This window comes from Amblyomma americanum, chromosome 1 (genome assembly GCF_052857255.1).
Source record: "Amblyomma americanum isolate KBUSLIRL-KWMA chromosome 1, ASM5285725v1, whole genome shotgun sequence".
Classification (NCBI taxonomy): Eukaryota; Metazoa; Arthropoda; class Arachnida; order Ixodida; family Ixodidae; genus Amblyomma; species Amblyomma americanum.
The window spans coordinates 551,478,963-551,491,043 of NC_135497.1; the positions used below are offsets into that span (position 1 = coordinate 551,478,963).

The following is a 12,081-nucleotide window of genomic DNA, read 5'->3' on the forward strand; positions in this document are numbered from 1 at the left end:
CTGTACGCAGATACCGCGTTTTGTCTACCCTCACACTTTAGACCTCCGTCAAAACCTCTCGGATGATTCCTGTACGCAGATACCGCGTTTTGTCTACCCTGACACTTTAGACCTGCGTCAAGACCTCTCGGATGATTCCTGTAGGCAGATACCGCGTTTTGTCTACCCTGACTCTTTACACCTCCGTCAAGACCTCTCGGATGAATAATGTATGCAGACACCGCGTATTGTCTACCCTGAATCTTTGCACCTTCGTCAAGACTTCTCGAATGATTCCTGTATGCAGATACCGCGTTTTGTCTACCGTGACTCTTTACACCTCTGTCATGGCCTCACGAATTATTCCTGTATGCAGACACCGCGTTTTGATGACCCTGACTCTTTAGACCTCCGTCAAGAGCTCTCGGAGGATTCCTGTATGCAGATACTGCGTTTTGTCAACGCTAACTCTTTATACCTCCGTCAAGACCTCTCGGATGATTCCTGTATGCAGATACCGCGTTTTGTCTACCCTGACTCTTTAGACCTTCGTCAAGACCTCTCGGATGATTCCTGTATGCAGATACCGCTTTTGTCTACCCTGACTCTTTAGACCTCCGTCAAGAAATCTCGGATGATTCCTGTACGCAGATACCGCGTTTTGTCTACCCTGACACTTTAGACCTCCGTCAAGACCTCTGGGATGATTCCTGTAGGCAGATACCGCGTTTTGTCTACCCTGACTTTTTTTACCTCCGTCAAGACCTTTCGGATGATTCCTGTATGCAGATACCGCGTTTGGTCTGCCCTGACTCTTTAGACCTCCGTCAAGACCTCTCGGATGATTCCTGTATGCAGATACCGCGTTTTCTCTACCCTGACTCTTTAGACCTCCGTCAAGACCTCGCGGATGATTCCTGTAAGCAGATACCGCGTTTTGTCTACCCTGACTCCAGACCTCCATCAAGACCTCTCGGATGATTCCTGTATGCAGATACCGCGTTTTGTCTACCGTGACTCTTTATACCTTCGTCAAGACCTCTCGGATGATTCCTGTATGCAGATACCGCGTTTTGTCTACCGTGTCTCTGTATACCTCCGTCAAGACCTCTCCGATGATTCCTGTATTCAGATACCGTGTTTTGTCTACCCTGACTCTTTAGACCTCCGTCAAGACCTGTCGGATGATTCCTGTACGCAGATACCGCGTTTTGTCTACCCTGACTCTTTAGACCTCCGCCAAGACCTCTCTGATGATTCCTGTATGCAGATACCGCATTTTGTCGACCCTGACCCTTTATACCTCCATCAAGACCTCTCAGATGATTCCTGTATGTAGATACCGCGTTTTGTCTACCCTGACACTTTAGACCTCCGTCAAGACCTCTCGGATGATTCCTGCATTCACATACCGCGTTTTGTCTACCCTCACTCTTTAGACCTCCGTCAAGACCTCTCGGATGATTCCTGCATGTAGATACCGCGTTTTGTCTACCCTGACTCTTTAAACCTCCGTCAAGACCTCTCGGATGCTTCCTGTATGCAGATACCGCGTTTTCTCTACCCTGACTCTTTAGACCTCCGTCAAGACCTCTCGGATGATTCCTGTAGGCAGATACCGCGTTTTGTCTACCGTGACTCTTTATACCTCCATCAAGACCTCTCGGATGATTCCTGTATGCAGATACTGAGTTTTGTCTACCCTGACTCTTTAGACCTCCGTCAAGACCTCTCGGATGATTCCTGTATTCAGATACCGTGTTTTGTCTACCCTGACTCTTTAGACCTCCGTCAAGACCTGTCGGATGATTCCTGTACGCAGATACCGCGTTTTGTCTACCCTGACTCTTTAGACCTCCGCCAAGACCTCTCTGATGATTCCTGTATGCAGATACCGCATTTTGTCGACCCTGACCCTTTATACCTCCATCAAGACCTCTCAGATGATTCCTGTATGTAGATACCGCGTTTTGTCTACCCTGACACTTTAGACCTCCGTCAAGACCTCTCGGATGATTCCTGCATTCACATACCGCGTTTTGTCTACCCTCACTCTTTAGACCTCCGTCAAGACCTCTCGGATGATTCCTGCATGTAGATACCGCGTTTTGTCTACCCTGACTCTTTAAACCTCCGTCAAGACCTCTCGGATGCTTCCTGTATGAAGATACCGCGTTTTGTCTACCCTGACTTTTTAGACCTCCGTCAAGACCTCTCGAATGATTCCTGTATGCAGATACCACGTCTTGTCTACCCTGACTCTTTAGACCTCCGTCAAGATCTCTCGGATGATTCCTGTATGTAGATACCGCGTTTTGTCTACCCTGACTCTTTAAGCCTCCGTCAAGACCTCTCGGATGCTTCCTGTATACAGATACCGCGTTTTGTCTACCCTGACTCCTTAGACCTCCGTCAAGACCTCTCGGATGATACCTGTATGCAGATACCGCGTTTTGTCTACCCTGACTCCTTAGACCTCCGTCAAGACCTCTCGGATGATTCCTGTATGCAGATACCGCGTTTTGTCTACCCTGACTCTTTAGACCTTCGTAAATATCTCTCGGATGATTCCTCTATGCAGATACCGCATTTTGTCTACCCTGACTCTTTAGACCTCCGTCAAGACCTCTCGGATGATTCCTGCATTCACATACCGCGTTTTGTCTACCCTCACTCTTTAGACCTCCGTCAAGACCTCTCGGATGATTCCTGCATGTAGATACCGCGTTTTGTCTACCCTGACTTTTAAACCTCCGTCAAGACCTCTCGGATGCTTCCTGTATGAAGATACCGCGTTTTGTCTACCCTGACTTTTTAGACCTCCGTCAAGACCTCTCGGATGATTCCTGTATGCAGATACCACGTCTTGTCTACCCTGAGTCTTTAGACCTCCGTCAAGACCTCTCGGATGCTTCCTGTATGCAGATACCGCGTTCTGTCTACCCTGACTCTTTAGACCTTCGTAAATACCTCTCGGATGATTCCTCTATGCATATACCGCGTTTTGTCTACCCTGACTCTTTAAACCTCCGTCAAGACCTCTCGGATGATTCCTGTATGCAGATACCGCGTTTTGTCTACCCTGACTCTTCAGACCTCCGTCAAGACCTCTCGGATGATTCCTGTATGCAGATACTGCGTTTTGTCTACTCTGACTCTTTAGACCTTCGTAAAGACCTCTCGGATGCTTCCTGTATGCAGATACTGCGTTTTGTCTACCCTGACTCTTTAGACCTCCGTCAAGATCTCTCGGATGATTCCTATATGCAGATACCGCGTTTGTCTACCCTGACTCTTTAGACCTTCGTAAAGACCTCTCGGATGATTCCTGTGGGGAGATAGTGTGTTTTTTCTACCCTGCATGCACGGTACAACTCATACGTGGACATAAAAACAGCCCAGACACAAACAACTAAACGTTCTTGCGCATAGACTATAAGGCCAGTCGCTTGCTCAATCCCGGAGTTGGCTCTACTACAATGTGCTGTGCTCAGAACATTTTTCCCCGTTCTTGATCCTGTTTCTGGCGGAAGTTTCGCAGCCTTGACCGCGTTATCTGTTGCGACATTTTGTGGACCATGTTCGAATGAGATTGTCGGGAATAAGAGCTAGAATGTCTCCACGCTTGAAGTGATATCCCACGCGAGCTTCAGTAACACAGAGGACCCAGTGGTGAGGCTGGAAAAGAATTACGTCCAGCAGCGGTAATTCGGTTTGCACGCCGAAAAATTAAATAAAAAGATGTCACTGCGCTTTGTGTAATGCTGACTTGGATCTCTGCGCGTGTAGGGCGTTGCTTACCACGGACTGTAAAAAGCGGTGATACCGTGGTCAAAACTACTCCGGGGCCGTGAAGATTTACCAGCTGGTGACACACTCCCTTGGGCACATTATACTCGAGCTCCAACTGCACACCATGCTTCTTCGTCTTCCGGGCGGCTTATCGGCTTATAAACTCGGTGAAATAGTTCCTGTAATATGAATTTAATTCACGCCCCTTATTTTGGTTCTTTCATTGAGCAAGAAACTCCGAGGGAAACTGCGTCTGCCTGTTTATGATTACGAAATCTGCATCGGCACAGCAACCATAGTGACCCTTGAGAATCGCTCGTTGTATCATCTCCGCAAGAGCGGCGTTTTTAAGACGAACGCGAGACACGACGGACAATGGGCAAATCTTCCACGCGGGTTCCTCTCTTTAACCGGCCACACAGGCGAAGAAAGGCTGCGCGTATCTTGAGGAATCTCCATACATGTTGACATCTCGACCTGACCGCGGTGACCCTCGCATTGCAAAACTGTATTTTTTTAAGAAATAAAAGCGCAAAAAGATTACAGTTATCAAATTCGATTTGGAATGTGGCACCTAGTTGTGGTAAGACAGCAACTAATCAAATATGTGCGCTACAGGAAGCTGTAAACCCATTTTGCTTGTTGCGGGGCTATCGCAGCTCGTGACTCATGATTGTAAGGCACCGCATCATCACCCAGTAGTTGCCTGCTAGGCGGTTAATAACGCAGAATGTTGTAGCGCAGTCACTGGAGTTTATTAACATCCCAGGATGACTGACGAGAGTGCGTTCTTTAGTCGATCGTTCGTACAGTGTGAGCCCACCTCCCTTCGTAGCTCATTGTGCCACGCCGTTAGCACCACCGCCGATTATCGTGGTGCGCCCTCGGCGTTGTCTACTGCGCACTCTGCGCTTTGCTTCATCGTGACCCGCGCGTGGTGGCGACGCATCCTTGTAGAAGCGGCGGATTGACAAATTTATTATTACCTTCGCGTATCACATGTTCCGCCTCAAGAAAGAAGCGCGCTCTGCCCTGAGTTCAAAATTGCGCCTCCAGCATGATTAAAGCTCAGTTAAGCGCGCTGGCGCTGAACGAGGAGGAAGGAAGAGGAGGAGGAGGAAAGGCAGGGAGGTTAACCAGAAGAATAGCCGGTTTGCTACCCTGCACGAGGGAAAAGGGGTGAGGGGAGAAAAAGATGAACGAGAAAATACAGTTGCAGGAAATTAAAGTCACTATGCAAAGTCACAGCGTTCAGTAAAGTCACAGCTGTCGTGCAGGCCAGAGGCCCTCAAAAAACGGAGCAGTGCCTCTGAGGCCTTCACCGCCGACGACTGCCGCGGCCAGTTGCCGAGAATCTTCGTTTCCGTCAGTGGACGCAGGTCTAGATGCTCCAGCGCACGGCAGAGCGACTGTCTCTCGGTGCTGTAGACAGGACATCCACAAAGAACGTGGGCTATAGTCTCATCACACCAGCAGATGGCACATGCAGGGCTGTCAGCCATACCTATTAAGAAGGAGCAGTGCTTGGTGAAAGCTAAACCAAGCCACAGGCGATACAACAAAGTTGCTTCACGTCATGGTAGGCCGGATGGAAGCCGAAGCATCAGATCTGGGTGCAAGGTTTTTAAACGCGAATGCGAGCTAAACGAACGAACGAGCTTCGCGTGTAAGGGAAGGGGCTCCAGCATAGCATGTTACGCCTGTCAGGATGTCGCCTTGCGTTGCGCGTAGCGCGGAGGTTCTTGTCTTCTGATTAGCGAAGAACCCAGGCGTATACGGCAACCGTGCGGTGTAAAAGTGCCAGACAGTGTCAGCAAGCAACACTTACTGTCTGTAAGACTAGGGAGAACGCAGCAATGGAGGACAAGTTGCAAGCAGCCAGCGCACATTTATCGATTGTTTTACATTGATGTCTAGAACAGATTTTTAAGAACGTTGCGGAAACGTGTGACTATAGACTCGTGCTTTTTGTCCCGAAGAAGCAGTGGGAGCCTACCCGGCGCAGCGGAGTGGTGGCACTGGCGTATGCATTAAAACGCATACTAGCAGCGTTCTTCGCCAGACCGAGCTTTTCTACGCCCGTAATTAGCCAGTTGCGTCTAGACCCTAGCGTCCTCTTTGGAGCACGTTTTCTTCACTTGGTATAGCAGACTGTGTTACAAAATCTGGTGTTCGGGTGTTTGTTTTGTAGGCGACGACTCTATTACCCGAGAAAGGGCGTCGCCGCGGGAAAGCTCGATCGAACCGCGCGGCGTTGCGGTTTTCTTCAGACGTTGTGCGCTCGTCTACTTGGGCGCTGCCAGCGTGGTATACAGAAAATAAAATGAGTGTGCTGAAGGCGCGTACCCCGGCAGCGAGCTGTGACCCGTTGCGGTCGCATGCTCGCTTCGAATGTCGACTCGAGGGTCGTCGGCGGGTGCTCAGCGAAGCGTTCAGCGCCAAAAAACTCGTGCTGAACCAGACGCCGTGCAACATATAAAGCCGAGGAAAGTGACGCCCTGTTCTTTGACCGCCCTAGGGTGAAAAGTGTGGACAATTGGACGGCACTGATCTTTGAAGAAGCGCGACACACAACTAGAGCAGGAAAGGGATGACGCAGCAGTAGTGCGTGTATACTACATGGTCGCCTTCCTATGATAGAACCGTGTTTTCGCGTTTCTTCCCGCTGTGCGTGACCGGCACCCAGGCAGACAACAGGTGGGGGCGTCGCCAGCACCGCCTCGGAAAATGATCGTCGTCTCCATCACGCGCACACGGGTGCCGAGCTCGGCGCACTCTCATCACGCGCAGACGGGTTTGGTTTGCCTGCACGTCGGTCAGATACCGGCTGCTCGGCGCAAGACAAGCTCGACTCAGTTCGCGCAGCTCCGGTCGGGCAGGCCTCCATAGCGGCAAGAAGACGCCGGTAAGGATCGTGGACACAAAGATGCACGAATAGCGGAACTCTCATTTGAATGACGTCAGGGCCTCTCCTGCGTTTATGGAACCCTTGGTCCACGCCATGCATCACCTCTGTTATATGGGAGGCCCGGTTTCCCATTTAAGCGCTTCTTGCGGTAACTTTCAATAGAACCAAAGGGAATGCCACGAACGCCACAGTGAGATAAATTCAGGGGGAAAGAATTATTGCCATCTTTTAGAAAAACTGTTCACAAATCGATAAATAGCATATTTATTTTTCGTGGCGTTGAATTTTTCATCTTGGACTTTTAAGTAAATCATCGTCTGCACATTTATTTCCTGCTACAAAGAAGCTTGTAGATTGAAAGGGCCCCTCCAAGTCCTGTTCAGATTCAACAGCAATGAACAAACTGATAACGGACAGGTCTGCTCTGAATGACGCTACGGTAGCAACCAGGAGAGCGCGCTAGAGAGAGCAATCTTGCGCAACCAGCCTTAAGCAATTCTTATCTGCTTTCGTGAGTTGCCGCGCGAGGCACTGACGTAATATAACTGCGTAAGGCGGTATACACCCTGATCAGGTGACATCCCCTCTTTTTCTTCACAAAATTCCCCAAGGTTTACAAGTAAGCAGCCGCATTGGCAAATACTGTTTGCAAGTGGGGTAGTGTCATTCTTGCCTGCGCAAGTGAGACAAGTATGAGACTGGCCCCCGCTACGGAGCAAAGAGTGCCTACCTCTTGTTCATGCAGTAGTAGACGATGGGGTTGCACATGGCGTGGGACATGGCGAGCCAGTACATGGCCAGGTACACGTGCTGGATGTGGTCCAGGTAGGCTACGTGAGGGTTGTGCGACACGTAGAGGAAGTACGCGTGGTACGGCAGCCAGCACACGGCGAACAGGAGCACCACAGTGAACAGCATCTTCACCACCTGCGTGGGCGAGAGGGCACGAGCAGGTTAAATGAGACACTAAAGTCAGAAGACGAATTGAATTTGGCCGGGACCAACAGGTTACCGGGTTCTAATTACAAAGAGGATGCTATAAGTGAAAATGGAGCGCTCTTTTGTAAACGGGAAAATTTTAAAAAAGACAAAATACAGGTACAAGCCCAGCTTTGCGGGACATGGCCGTTTGGTTCTCAAAACTGCCACCACAGGCCGCATGACCCTGAACTCCTCCTTTCTCTTTTCTTTTCCCCTTTCCTGCCTCGCATAGCCGCACGCAGGCAGACGGGAGGGCATGCAGCGGCGGGGTTGGATTGGGCGGTTAACCATTCTTCGGATTATATAACTTCCACACTGTGGGATAAGGGGGGAGCAGGAAGAGCTTTTGTGGGCGAAAGAAAACTATCAATGCGGCGTGAAGCCTTCTGTGCGCCCGTATAGAAGGCATGTTGAGTAGCAGGATTTTGAGAAAGGCGCCCAGTGAGAAGAGAAGGTGGGGACAGAAATGGCAAGCTGGTTGACGGACTTGTTGAGGTCGTTCGAGGGGGACGCTGTGTGGATGGAAAACACATGGTTCTTTTTGACGAGTTGTAAGGTAAAGAAGAGATACATCTCAGGAGAAACAGGACGCAGTGATACAGTGTGGCATGTCTCACCGGCGCCGTATCTTTTCACTGCATTTCAACTAGAGTGCCACATTAGTGAAATCCAGGATTTATTCTCGTGGTCAGAAGCCAAATTAAAATCTATAAAATGAAATAAACAATCAAGGACGCCGAAAGCAGGCATATCGGATGCATGTAGAAGAATTTTTTGGGCGGACGCAATGGAAGCGTCCAAAAGGCAAATCTCAACAAACATTTGGGGAGTTGCAAGGTGCCGTCTTGGTTCTATAATTGCTGTCGCTTGTCTTTGCAGCGGATCAATGAACCAGCTCTTTTATCGGCGTAATGCTATGTAAAGTTTTCAGAAACGCGTGGAAGTCCTCATCCCCACGATTATAGTTTAGCGCTATATTTCGCGAAAACTAACATTTCTAAATTTTCTCTTTTTTTCGAGCATGGTTACTGACTGGAATGCTCTCCTTGAGAGTGTGACGTCCGCTGTTGACTTTCTGAATGCCTTTGATGATGTATTTTAGTTACTGTATAGGGATATTCATCAATTTTATTTGTCGTGCATGCTTTGACCACTGACTGATTGTACTTGTATATTATATCTTTGTGCCCTTCATGCTTGGACCTAAGCAAAAGGTCTGCAGTATTGTGTAGATAAATAAATAACTTCGTATCCGGAACATAGCGCATCTAACATCTACTGCTGCGACCACCACTAGCTGCGCACTTCAGTTTTTGTTTTGTTTTGTGACGGTAGTGAGACACTCCAGCGCAATCTGAGGAGAGTGAACGTATCTTTGGACGCCGCCTCTCTCATCGTGTACCCTTAGCGTTCACGAACTGAGCGGCCAACAGTGCGGAAGACACTTGAAGTTTTCGAGAACACTGGCTCTTCGAGACAGTGATAGAAACACATCGTTTAAATTAAGGGGCTCAGATGGAGGATTTGCCCACTGACCACAATAAGGGTAATCCCGCCTGTACATAAAAGCCACCACCACTGCTCTCCCAACAAGCTGCACAGAGCATGAGTAGGATTGTTTCTTGGTTCTATTACGTAGTTAACAAACAAATCCACGTACCGTTGTTTGCTCGTGTTTGTTAAATTATTCTAGCCCGAAGCAAAAGAAATACAAACTAATCGTCAAACGACATTGTAAGGATGTAAAGTACATTCAATCTCCCCGCACGAAATTTTTTATTACTCTGTTTTGCTGAAAGAAAACGTCGTTTGTTTTAGGGTAGGCTGCATTCGACCTGTGTGGTATGTGCTCTTAAGTTTACAATTAACTATTAGCCGCATTTACTCGCGTAACGAACGCTCTTCTTTACCGGATAATATCTGTGAAAATTTTCGCTGTGCGTTTATTACGCAGGGTAAATATTCAGAATTAATTCAACCTGCAAAAACGGAACTTAAAAACATTGACAACTACGCTACTACGTAATGCGAATTTTGAGCGCAGCTCTTTAGGTGTTTTGATTTTGCGACGTAGAGAGGCAGGCAAATTGAGAGAGACATGTATGTGCAACACACAAGACGACAACCACCATCGCCACCTCGTCCCCCCCGCCACAGACCGGCATCCTAAAGGAAAGGCCCAAAGCGTTGTACACAAAATCTCCTGCGCCGAGTGCTCGGCGGCGTTTGTTGAGGCGGCTGGTTGGGGAATCTCAAGTGCCAACTCCAAGGGTGCTTCTTGCGCGTACGCGCCGAGCGTCGGCGTTCTTGGCGTACGCCAGAACCGCTTTGCGCATGCGCTCTGCAGAAGACGCCAACGAACCGCTGCGGGGCGCGGATATCAGTCCATGATAGATATAGGCGCCAGCGCACGGGCGCTCGCTTACGCGTCGGAAGAGGAGTCCGGTTTACAACACTCGGAGGATCGCGGGGCTCTCGGTGACCCTTTTCTTCATGGCCTGAAGCTCTTTCAGGTTCCCCGAACTTTTCTTCCCGGTTTAAGTTGTCCTTTCACCCCCCCCCCCCCCCCCCCCCCCCCCCCCCTCTCCTAAAACCTTTCCTTCACGGCTTGAAATTCTTTCTGCCGGGTCGGGTCCTCCTCCGATTTCTATTTCTTCCCACTGGCTCCTATTTCATCATGAACTAATCACGCGCGCAACCTGTACATACTTATTATTGTGCAAATAGTTTTTGTGTATATTACCTCTCATCCCTATCCTCTCTTCCTGTCCCTCCACCTCTTCCATTTCATTTCTCCATTCTGCCTGCTATCCTTTATTTCCGCTGCCCCAGCTCAGGTGCTTCCGTATCGATGGCAGATGCCTTCGTTTTTATTATTATTTTAATAAACCACGCACAACTACTACTACCACCGGCTCCAACATGATAGTGTACAGAACAGTGCTGAAGTCTCCTCCCATCATTTTTTTAGACATAATCATAAATATATAGAATGCATACATGGAGAAGAGTCTTTAATGGGCTGCCTGCTTTCACGGACGCTCGTTTCCTTGCACTTCCTCATAAAGCTCTCCCCTCCCAAACATGCGTTTTCCATGCCCTTTCGGGCTGGTAAACAACCAGCTGGCTGGTGCATGCTTTGTCTGGTGTCAGCGGGGGGGGGGGGGGGGGGGGGGGGGGGGCTCTCGGTGAATGCCAGGGACAATGCATCCTTAGCCCTTTCCAGGGGGGATTTTCCCGCAGGTATAGTTCTTAGACGGATTTACCGAACAGCTTTCAGAATCACGAAGAGTGACGGAGAGAAAGCGACGGCCAGCAAGGAAATTACAAGCACTGATAGAAATACACTAAAGCAGGACTAGAAGTCGTGCTTATTGGTCGGCTTCAGTCTCGGATACTGCAGCGTAAAAGATTAAATCGCTGACAAAGGGAAGACAATAGGTGGAGCGCTAACAAGCAACAATAGCGATTTATTGCAACGCTTCGAGTAAATAAATGTATTGAAAAACAAGAGAAAAAGCGCAAAACTGAGACAAAAAGTAAGACTGTTTACAAAACAAATTTTCTTTCTCGAAAGCAGTGAGGAGGCCTGGTTTGCATAGTCGTCACTTTATTTGACAATCTGTATGGGGGTTATTCTTGTAAGGACGCTCGAATGGCTAGAAGCGATAGTCGCTCCCTAGCGCCAGCGCGCAAGCCCTAGCAGTCAGAGCTGTGACCCCCAACCCGCGGTGCGGTAAATCGCAACCACGGCGGGTTCGGGCCAGAGGGGACCAACACGAGTATGCTACTCGGATGAGCGTTTATTGCTCCCGAGCAATACAAGCAGCAGCAAGCAACAAAGCAACCGCCGCAACGAGGTAGTGTTCCGCTCGCGTACGGGGGTCAAATGCACAAGAAGGGTTGAACGCACACAAAATGGTGGGGAAAGAAGGGCTTTAGTTACGCTCACCTCGCGTGGCTCCTCGCTCACGGCCCGCGGCGGACAAGTCACACGCGGTGGCCGGGCAATAAAGGCTGGTTCAGATGCAAGCGCCTGAGCGATTGAGCGGCGCGTCGCAGCGAAATTTTCCAACTTTTTGGAACCTCGCCTCTTATCGCCGCGATGACTCGAAACCGCGACGTCTTCCGTGCTGTGGAGAGGAGGTCTCTTTGTTGTAAGAGGGAAAAGAGGGAAAGTCTTCAGGGCGGTGTCGCCCCGGGGCGCGAAATGAAGCGGGGACGGCGGGGTGCCCTCCCTCGCAAACCTCCCGAACGGCGCGCTTAACATAAGGCATAGAGGATTCATGTGTATCCCCATATCTTATATGCCTTTACTATCTCCCGAGTTCTCTAGTCCCAGTGTGCCGCTTTAGCCACTAAGAAAGGATAGAAAGACACCTCAGGAGCAATTTTTTCAGCACCCGAGTAACCCTGGGCAA

General features: G+C 49.4%; 1 protein-coding gene across 1 annotated transcript in view; it reads right to left on the reverse strand.

Moving 5' to 3' along the window:
- LOC144116329 (tachykinin-like peptides receptor 86C) overlaps nucleotides 1–12,081 on the reverse strand; it is a 669,775-nt gene that overhangs the window by 109,550 nt on the left and 548,144 nt on the right. The window contains exon 4 of the mRNA XM_077651073.1: nucleotides 7,410–7,606. Coding sequence (XP_077507199.1) covers nucleotides 7,410–7,606 — 197 coding nt within the window. The remainder of the gene's footprint in view (nucleotides 1–7,409; nucleotides 7,607–12,081) is intronic.